This window comes from Sinocyclocheilus grahami, unplaced genomic scaffold (assembly GCF_001515645.1).
Source record: "Sinocyclocheilus grahami isolate Dianchi unplaced genomic scaffold, SAMN03320097.WGS_v1.1 scaffold1121.1, whole genome shotgun sequence".
Lineage (NCBI taxonomy): Eukaryota > Metazoa > Chordata > Actinopteri > Cypriniformes > Cyprinidae > Sinocyclocheilus > Sinocyclocheilus grahami.
The window spans coordinates 91703-103200 of NW_015506300.1; the positions used below are offsets into that span (position 1 = coordinate 91703).

Here is an 11498-nt window from a genome sequence, read left to right on the forward strand (position 1 = left end):
AACAAACCCACACACACACTCTCTCACACACACACACACACACTCAAACACACACACACTCTCTCACACACACACACACTCTCACACACACACACACTCTCACACACACACACACTCTCACACACACACACACTCTCACACACACACACACTCTCACACACACACACACTCTCACACACACACACACTCTCACACACACACACACTCTCACACACACACACACTCTCACACACACACACACTCTCACACACACACACACTCTCACACACACACACACTCTCACACACACACACACTCTCACACACACACACACTCTCACACACACACACACTCTCACACACACACACACTCTCACACACACACACACTCACACACACACACACACACACTCAAACACACACACACTCTCTCACACACACACACACACTCAAACACATACTTAAACCCACACACACAAACAAACCCACACACACACGCACGCACACTCAAGTTATTTTAAGTGGTCTAATAAATGTTAAAATTGATAGCTCTTGTAATGTTGCATGGCTGTCGTCAGTGGTTAAATATTAGAGGGAAAAATAATTTCCCAGAGACATCAGTTGTATTGGTATAAAAAAAGATGCCATTATACAAATATTAAAAATATACTGTCTTTATGTTGTTTCTACATTAAAGATCGAATGTGAAATTATTGCAATGCAAAAGTATTTTTAAAAACTTTAATGTTAGGTGGGATTAATCGTGATTAATAAAAAAAAAGTGTGATTAATTAGTAATTTTTTTTGATTGACAGCACTAATTTTAATATTACTAATACATGGTAATATAGTAATATTAATAATATATAATAGCAACAGTTTTTAATGAAATGAGTATGCTTAATATATTAAAGTTATATGAATATAATTTGTATTATTAATATGGTAATATTGATTGGGAGTATATTAAATATATATTACAATAATAATAAGATTTTAATATTAATAATGTAATAGCAACAGTTTTCTGGTTGGATAAATTCATTAATAAAATTAATTTAATACTATATTAATGTTAATATATAATAGCAGCGATTTTTCTGGTGGGATAAGTATGTAATATATTAAAGTAATTAATTATTAATATTAGTAATAATTAGTAATTCATATATTAATAATATATAGTAGCAACAGTTTTTAATGAAATGAATATGCTTAATATATTAAAGTTATATTAATATAATTTGTATTATTAATATGGTAATATTGATTGGGAGTATATTAAATATATATAATAATAATAATAATATTTTAATATTAATAATTTAATAGCAACAGTTTTCTGGTTGGATAAATGTATTTTAATATGCTTATATATTACAATTAATTTAATAATATATTAGTGTTCATATGCAATATCAGCGATTCTTCTGGTGGGATAAGTATGTAATATATTAAAGTAATATTAATATATAGTAGCAACAGTTTTCTGGTGAAATGAGTATTTTTAATTCTAATTATATGAATGTAATATACTGTAATTTATGCAATGATGTGATCAGTGAATGATGGCAGATTGTGAAGTGTTGTCTGTGAGGAGGTGAAGAAGTCTTTCCTTTGACCCTGACTGAGTTCAGCGATTGATTCGTCCTTTAACCGAGCTCTTATCGTCGGTCCAGACGCGCTGCATCGAGCTGCTGATGCTCTGCCTTCAGTCCGAGTCAAACCAGACTCCGAGCATCAGACCAGCTCATGCAAAGGGCAGCAGGGTTATTTTGTGTCAGACACGTTCATGCGTGTGGCTGTGTGTGATTCCAGCATTTATATGCATTTACAGCTTTTGTCAAAGTAGCTGCTGGAAACCATTGCAACAATTTCCCACTAGGATAAGTATATTTCATATACTAAGTAAATAACTAAATTAATATAATAATATATTAATATTAACCATGCATAATAGCAACAATGTTTCACTGGGATAAGTATATTTAGTATATTAAATGAATATTCATATATTAACATAATAAACATATATATAATAGCAACCGTTTTCTGGTGACATGAGTGCATTTAACATATTAAAGTTGGATTAATTTAAAACATTATTATTTATTTAGTCATTTAGCAGACGCTTTTATATAATAATGCATTCATATTAATTATACAGTATATAATAGCAACAGTTTTTCAGAGGAATTTGTATATTAAAGTAATATTAATATCAGTATAATAGAAGCGGTTGGATGAGTATCATGGAACTTAAATATTAATTTATTCATGCGCTATAATGAAGGGGAGCACGGGGCACAACACTCAATTTGTGTAAATCCTCAGGGGGTACAGAGTATATATACTGTATATTTTTATCCACAGTAGTTTCACTTGTTGTCTAGTACAAATATGTCGCTTTGTTTCATAATTACAATGTATATGTTTTTCTTTATTTACCCTCAAACAATGGAAGAGAGCTGTGACAACATGCCCCATAGGTGGGGTACATTTAGTACCTTAAGACTAACATATTGATACACCCAAAAAACTTTAATTTTGATTTCATGGGGACTTTAAGGACTGAATTAACTGCATGTATATGGTTAGGGTTAGGATGAGGGTTTGGTTTAGGGTTACTTGCATGTAATTATGCATAGTTTATTGTTATTATAATACGTAAATACACGTAACGTGTAACAAGGACACCTTAAAATAAGGTATTATCTTATTTTGTAATTAAATGGCGTCACAGTCTTGTGAAAAGGGTCCATTGTGTGTTGTTTAGGGCAGTTTTCTCGGCAGTGTGAGATTTAAGGTCACTGCATTTGTGCATTTGTGCATTTCTGTTTGGAAGGGTATTTGATTTATTGCAGGCTTTTAAGGCTAGTCAGCACTTTATTAAAGCAGTGATTTAGATATGATCGCATTAGCTTATGCGTTACTCGCACTGATTTAATCTAGTAGCACAAAAGTGACTCAAATGATCTCATTGTTACAGAAACACAAAGTGGTTTTCATGGTTGTTTTTGTAAACTTTGTTTTAATTACATTTCAAATGGCTCACGGAGGTTCGGCTGTCTGGAGATCTCCGTGCTTTCCGTCTGTCGACCGAACCATTTGATAAGTGCTTTGGTGGGTTTTATCTTGATGCTTTCTTTGAGAGCAGCTGCTGGTTTAAAGTGCCTTTATTTATTACCATTTAAATCACTTAATTGGATCACTGGCCAATTGTTAATTATACTGAAAAGCACCTGGTTTAGCTTTTAAAGGTCAGTTTAAACATTGCAGAGCCGTCAAAGATGAATTTATGATACAATCTCTTAAGTGAAAGCAGATTTTATGCTTTAACTGCGCAAATTTCATTTTGTTATATGACTAATTCCAATTTATATTAACATTCCTGAACCAAAACATATGTCTTCTGTTGTCTGATACGTATGGCTTTTGTTTGTTTGTTTGTTTGTTTGTTTTGGTCTATTGCTTGGCTGATTTTTTTTCATTAATTATACTAAATTCAATTAAATTGACAGTCAATAAAAATTCAAAAAAAAAAATTCAAAATAAATACATTCTAAATTAATTCATTTTTAAATACATAAAAAGCAAATAAGAATATAAATGAATGAATACATACATTTATAAATAAATTGTCTTTATTAATAAATATATTTTTTTAAATGAATGAATGAATAAATAAATATAAACAAACAAAATATAAATAACGCATTCTAAGGGTCATTTCTGTCTGTGAGATTTTTTAATTGTTGGTCTAATGCTTGGCAGATTCTTCCCCTTAAATATAGATGGATGGATGGATACATAGATAGATGGATGGATGGATGGATGGATGGATGGATTGACCAAAGCTGTATTTTCAGCATCATTACTCCAGTCTTCAGTGTCACATGATTCTTCAGAAATCATACACTTAATTTAAGAATAAAACACATTTGAAATTTTGTCAGTCAATAATTAAAACATGAGATAAAAATACTGTTAATCAGCCCATTGTGAGACATTTAACAATGAATGTCTATAATGCGGACAATGAAAAATCTGTTCTCATAATTTTACCTTCTTTAAAACTGGTTTAAACCGTGCGCAGTTGTTATTTTGTAATGTTTGTGTTTCTATGACCAATCATTTTACAGATCAGGATCACAGAAGAAGCCAATCAGATTTCATCTGGCTCCTGATGCCCCGCCCCTAACCCCGCCTCCTCTGTGATCTTCATTTCTGTTTCTCTTTGTAATGTTTGACAGGTCTTGACAGGCCCATCTTGAGTCGCTGTGAACTCTGAACATCTTTCCCAACAGCTAGTTTAAATATGTAGTGCTTTCTCAACGTAACGTGCTGTTTTAGTGAAGTCGGGCCCTCAGAAGTGTCATTAAAATGCTGCGGGATGCTCACTAATGAGATGCTCTCCGCAGAGTCTGCTGTTTGTTAGTTTGGGTTAATCCGCTCGTTTGCTCCATTAATCACCTTCCTCGTGTGGGACGTTCTGGAAGAGGAAAGGATATGTAAAGCTACACATTAGTGTCGTGTGCTGCCACCTTTAGGTCAGGATGAATGGATTCTCCGGTAGATGTTCTGCTGGTGAAATATTAGGTGTGACTGGTGAAGTTTGTCAGGAGTTTAACTCTCTACAAAGCCCGTAAAGTCAGTGCAGACACGAGGGAAACATCTAGATGACAAACAGGCTTTAATTTGAGAAGCTTTACAGCAGTAATTGACCGACCCCGTGACCCATAACATGAAGCCAGGTCTCTTAGGAATTTCTCCTGTTTATTATGAGTTAAAGGAACACTAATAAAGCAGATCATATTAACTCCCTTATTATGTTGAAATCTGGGTACTACTATTGTCTTGGGGTCAAATTGAACCCCATTGGTTTCAATGCAATTCACACAAAATCGGCACTATATATATATATATATAAATCCAAGACTTGTCATTTGCACTTATATATTGTTGCTATTTTGTTAGTTTTGATTGCTTTATGTTATATATATATATATATATATAACATAAAGAAACAGAAGACCTCTATTTTAGCTTGTCAAAAAAATATGAAGTATGATCAAATATGAACTCCTGTTGTGTTAAAAAAAAAAAAGTTACACTCTTCATGTTAAGGGTCAGTTTGAACATAAATAAATAATATTTAAATAAATTAATGTATGAATAATATTTTTGTTTATAAATTAATACATGTGTTAAAAACAGTTACACCATTTCATGTTAATTGAATAAATAAATAAATAAAATTGTCAGCCACAATAAATAAATAAATGTGTTAAAAATAGTTACATCTTTCATGTTAAAATTAAGTTTGAAATAAATAATAAATAAACAAACAAACAAATAAATAAATAAATAAATAAATAAATGTTGTGTTAAAGATAGTTACACCCCTCATGTTAAAATTAAGTTTGAAATAAATAAACAAATAAATAAATAAATAAATAAATGTTGTGTTAAAGATAGTTACACCCCTCATGTTAAAATTAAGTTTTAAATAAATAAATAAATAAATTTGACAGCCATAATAAATACATAATATATATAAAAAATGTGTAAATAAATTTACAAATATATACACCCTTCAAGTTTAGGGTCAATTTGACCCACATATTTTTGTTGAAAAGTAGCTGCGCAGACATAACATAAAGACATTTCCTCCATGTTTTTTTTTTTGTTTGTTTTTTTGTGACTGCTTGTAGTGACAGTCTGCACACTGCACGTGACTACAACTAAATATAAATAGTATCTAACATTAATAGTACTTGGCGTAAATATTATTTATTGCTATTTGTATGTAGTGTAAATAGCCACTGCCTTTTTCTTATGTCTGTTTTCAAAACCCTGTGAGGATAAAATGGGTTTCTCGTGCTTATATTCAGTGCAGAAACAGACGAGTAATTCAGATCCAAAAAAACCAAACAAACAAAACCAGTTTTTGACTGAGAAACTCAAATAGCAGAAGAAACAGCGAATTCTACCTGGATGATTAAGAAGATGAGTTTTCATACATTTCATTCAGTTTCATTCTTTGACAAGCTACGATAAAGGTTTTTAGGTTTTTTTTACCTGGCTCTTTTGCTGTTTTTCAAAGTGTTGATTTGAGGTGAGTTGTATAGAAACCAGTGGAGGTCGATTTGAACACCATCGATGTAACCAAGTTTGTACAGCCTTTCCCAAACACATCTGTGTGTTGAAACTTCGCATGCACATTCATGACCAAAAATGAGAAAAATACACCAAATTTCAAGAAGAAATATATAGTTTAAATTAGGCATCCAAATGTCTAAAACACTATATGCATGACACAAGCATTATGCATTTGTTTGCATTATGATCAATCGACTGATGGCTCTTTTAAGGCCTTAAACTCTTATGAAAGATGGCATGCAAACTCTTCAAGCTCTGGAAAACTGAAAAGTTTAAAGGCGCTGAACAGAAGTGTTTCTGGAGTCACACACCATTAGAGCCGGAGAGAAGCCATTTATCAGCAGTAATGACCGTCACACTTGAGCCTTAAATATTTCACATTAACCACATTTAATCAATCCAGGAGCCCAGAGAACTGTGATTTATAACCAGATGAGTGATTTGAAATGCATATTAAGGGTATTTTTGTTCTTGAAAAGCTCCTGAAACATTCAGTTGTTGCTTCTGGCTTTACAAACAGGAGAGAAGAAGCGTCCGATCTTCCAAGAAAGATGGATTATGAAAGGTCAGAATGTCTTGTGACATTTTTCCTGCGTGTTTCTGACGGTCTGCAGATGTCTAGTGTTTGACTCCGTCCTCCTTCAGATTCCTGTCACTCCCTTCAGACACGGGAAACACAGGGACACAATTTCAGGAAGTTTGTTTTGGCCTCAGAGGAAAGTCAGGAGTCACAATCTGATTCCGCGTCATGTATTTTTAGTGCACTTGGTCTGAGACAGTCGGTCAGAGTTGAACGCGTTGAGCTTTGTATAGAAGACCAGTTCCACCACAACATTTAACAAAATAATTGCAACTTTTTATCTGATTTTTTTCTCCCCGCAGTTTTGAGAAAAAAAAGGAAAAAGGAGAATTGTCATATAAAAGACAAGGTTGCAATTACCTTTTTAAATTTGTATTCTGTAGTGGAAACAAAACACAGAACTGTGAAATATAAACTCAGAATTTTAAGGGAAAAAAGTCAGAATTGCAAGATTTAAACTGACTCAGAGTTGCGAGATATAAAATCAGAATTGTGAGATATAAACTCGTAATTGCAGGTAAAAAGTCACATTTGCCTTGTTTTATTTTTTATTCCGAAACAAAGTCAGAATATGAACTTAGAATTGCGAGGAAACCGTGGAAATTAGATTTTTTATTTATTTAATATTTGTGCCAAAAACAGGTTTCCGTAGGTTTGATGTGTTTCTGTATGTTTGGAAGTGTGGATTCCATAACTGGCTAGTTATAGATCAAATATCTCTCTCCTTCTTAACAGTTTTTTCATCTGTTTTACAAATACTACTAATGAATTCATTAAAATACATTTTAAAAAATTTGGGGTTGGTAAGATTTTTTTTATTTAATATTTTTGCTACTGCTCACCAGGGCTGCATTTATTTGATCAAAAATACAATAAAATTGTGAAATATTGTTACAATTTAAAATATCTGTTTTCTGTGTGAATCTCTGTTAAACTGTAATGTATTTCTGTGATGCGCAGCTGTATTTTCAGCATCATTACTCCAGTCTTCAGTGTCACATGATCTTCAGAAATCAGTATAATATGCTGATCTGCTGCTCGAGAAACATTATTATTATCAATGTTGAAAACAGTTGTGCAGCCCAATATTTTTGTGAAAACCGTGATGCATTTTATTTTTCAGGATTCACAGATGAATAGAAAGTTCAAAAGAACAGCATTTGTTTGAAATAGAAACCTCTCTTCTCTTTCTCTGTCTGTCTTCAGGGATCTCGGCAGTAATCTCATTAGCAGAATTGCCCCCGGCGCGTTTCACGGCCTGACGGCTCTGAGGAGACTGTAAGTATGATTATGACCTTGGAAATGTGCGTGAAAACCCAATCAGATGCTGCAATGCCTCTAGAAATGTTTCTACAGCTAAATTAAAATTCAGAACATTTCAACACATGTTGTACGGTCTTCAGACTACAGAGCGTGAACACAAATACAAACGGGAACTTTTGAAAGCAGCTGCCTATCAGCGGGTATCGAATTGAGTCGAAATAGTCTTCTGTTCGTAGTTCGTCTGCAACATCTCCACATCTTACAAGATCAGATATTTGTCAGTGAGCTCAGGATCTGCTGAGCAGCAAATCCTCCAGCATTGTCTCTCCACCAGTGATCAGTCAAATCGGACTCCTGCAGCCGGGTCCCCACACTTTTTTTTTGACCCACCACCAATATTTCCACTCGTGTTTTCTGATTTGTTACTTAGAACTAACATTCAGCCAATCACAAGGCGAATCATCTCTTGGGCACGTCTGCCATAAGCTTAAAATCTCCTGCTGCCCTCGCGATTTCTTTCTTTCATTCATTCACGTCTTTGCTCTTTGGCGGTCTGGAGTAAAATGCACCTCAGAAAAATTTTTCAGATTACGTTCGTTTTTCAAACGCACAATTTAAGTATGTGTTATGTGGCGATGTTTCTACAGCTAAATTAAAATTCGGAACATTTCAACACATGTTGTACGGTCTTCAGACTACAGAGCGTGAACACAAATACAAACGGGAACTTTTGAAAGCAGCTGCCTATCAGCGGGTATCGAATTGAGTCGAAATAGTCTTCTGTTCGTAGTTCGTAGTTCGTCTGCAACATCTCCACATCTTACAAGATCAGATATTTGTCAGTGAGCTCAGGATCTGCTGAGCAGCAAATCCTCCAGCATTGTCTCTCCACCAGTGATCAGTCAAATCGGACTCCTGCAGCCGGGTCCCCACACTTTTTTTTTGACCCACCACCAATATTTCCACTCGTGTTTTCTGATTTGTTACTTAGAACTAACATTCAGCCAATCACAAGGCGAATCATCTCTTGGGCACGTCTGCCATAAGCTTAAAATCTCCTGCTGCCCTCGCGATTTCTTTCTTTCATTCACGTCTTTGCTCTTTGGCGGTCTGGAGTAAAATGCACCTCAGAAAAATTTTTCAGATTACGTTCGTTTTTCAAACGCACAATTTAAGTATGTGTTATGACACGAATCATGCGATTGAGTTTCCGCTGTACTTACTGTAACGAGCGTTCACGTCTTTGCTCTTTGGCGGTCTGGAGTAAAATGCACCTCAGAAAAATTTTTCAGATTACGTTCGTTTTTCAAACGCACAATTTAAGTATGTGTTATGTGGCGATGACACGAATCATGCGATTGAGTTTCCGCTGTACTTACTGTAACGAGCGATGTGACGCAACAAAAGACAATAGAACCCGTTAAGAACCTCGTCACGTCGCGCCGGATCCAGTGTGTGTTAAATGCTCTCCTACTTGTCGCTTTGGATAAAAGCGTCTGCTAAATGAGACATAACCGATTATTGGGTTCTGCTGTCTGTTGTCGCATCGTGCTGCTCGCGTACGGAGTAGATTTCAGATTACGTTCGTTTTTCAAACGCACAATTTAAGTATGTGTTATGTGGCGATGACACGAATCATGCGATTGAGTTTCCGCTGTACTTACTGTAACGAGCGATGTGACGCAACAAAAGACAATAGAACCCGTTAAGAACCTCGTCACGTCGCGCCGGATCCAGTGTGTGTTAAATGCTCTCCTACTTGAGAGATTAAAGCGTCTGCTAAATGAGACATAACTGATTATTGTGTTCTGCTGTCTTTTGTCGCGTCGTGCTGCTCGCGTCCGGAGTAGAATTATCCTTTCCCAATAAAGCATCCTATTGTTTAAATGTGATCATTAAACTTTGAACGGCTATGATTGAATTAAGCGTGAGCACGGCACGCTTCAAAATAGAAACGCAGTTAGCAATCACCAAATAGCTCACATTTATGACAGCTTGCCAAGTGTTGTTCCAATCTACTGATGATGAATAATTCATATTTTATGTAATTTATGGTGTTGAAATCATACCTGTAAAATCACATTTCGGCCAGGAAAGTTTTGATGGCATTTTCTTTTAATATTACCTCCGTATAATGCCTGTAATAACATAATGTTTACTTTATGCAACTGTTCCACAAGCACCACCTGCTGGCAAAGAACGAATTGGCATATTCACTTATATTCACATTTCACGCAGAACAGTGTTGTGAATGTTAACTGGCATATCAACAAGGAAAACTAAATTAAATTTGACATAATTGTCAGGAAGCTTAAAAAAAAAGTTAAGCAGAGCCCAGGGGCCTCTGGTTATCTTAAGGTGCCCCTGATGGTAGGAAACCTTTGAGCTGTTTTTATGATCAATGTGCATAACAGTGACTGTGAAATATGTATTTTAGGTGTGGAATTATGAAATTTGGGATATGGTCATTGCTGTACTCACGCAGACCTGGCAACCCTGGCTGTATTAAGCAGAGCAGACGCTTAAAACTGAACTTAAATGATTTTTATTTCTATAAAAAAGCAAAACGACACGGTACCGTAAACCAACTCTTTACGGTAATTTAGGACTTTTTAAACTGTGTTTACGAGGTCATTCGGCAAAAATGGACATTTTGACTTTTTTTTTATTTTTTTGTAGTAGGCCTAAATTTAACAGCAGAACCAGAAATGTAGCTATCACCAGATCCGAAAGCACCACCGAATAGCGAATTGAAAAAAAGTGTTTTTAATCGTTCAGTGTTTTTAAACTTCTACATCTAGAATATTAGCTCACATCTTTAAGCAGCACTCTTGAGAATGAGAGCTGCAGCCGATCTGAGGTTCATTCTGCAGGGAAGAGGCTTTCAGCATTTCGACATACAGACGCAGGAGCCATGCAGACCTTTAATGTGACACTGATTGCTGGATTTGAGCGGCTGATTGTGGATGTGCGTGTGCCAGGCTGCTGGATGCGTATAATTTAAGCGGCAGGTCTCAGTGCTAATTTAAGAGTTCCCAACCCATGATTACAGCATTGAACCGAACCGAGCCGCTCCCACTGCACCACAGCAGCTCAGTTTCTCATTACAACACACACACACACACACTCACACACACACACGTACGTTTGTTTCTGTCAATTGTGGGGACTTTCCATAGACTTCTATTACTTTTATACTGACCAAACGATATTTTCCATCCCCTAACCCTAAACCTACCCCTTACAGAAAACCTTTTGCATTCTTACACTTTCAGATAAACATCATTTACTATTTTTAATAATGTTTTTCCCTCGTGGGGACCACATGCCGGTCTCCATAATGTCAAAAATTTCAGGTTTTACTGTCCTTGTGGAGACATTTGGTCACTCACACACACACACAGACACACACACACACTCACTCACACACACACACACACACACACACACACACTCACACTCACTCTCTCACACACACGCACACTCACACACACGCACAAACACACACACACACA

At 35.3% G+C, this 11498-nt stretch overlaps 1 protein-coding gene across 1 annotated transcript in view; it reads left to right on the forward strand.

The window, feature by feature from the left end:
* LOC107567012 (G-protein coupled receptor 124-like) overlaps positions 1-11498 on the forward strand; it is a 53558-nt gene that overhangs the window by 11771 nt on the left and 30289 nt on the right. The window contains exon 3 of the mRNA XM_016252594.1: positions 7927-7998. Within this exon, the coding sequence (XP_016108080.1) occupies positions 7927-7998 (72 nt within the window). The remainder of the gene's footprint in view (positions 1-7926; positions 7999-11498) is intronic.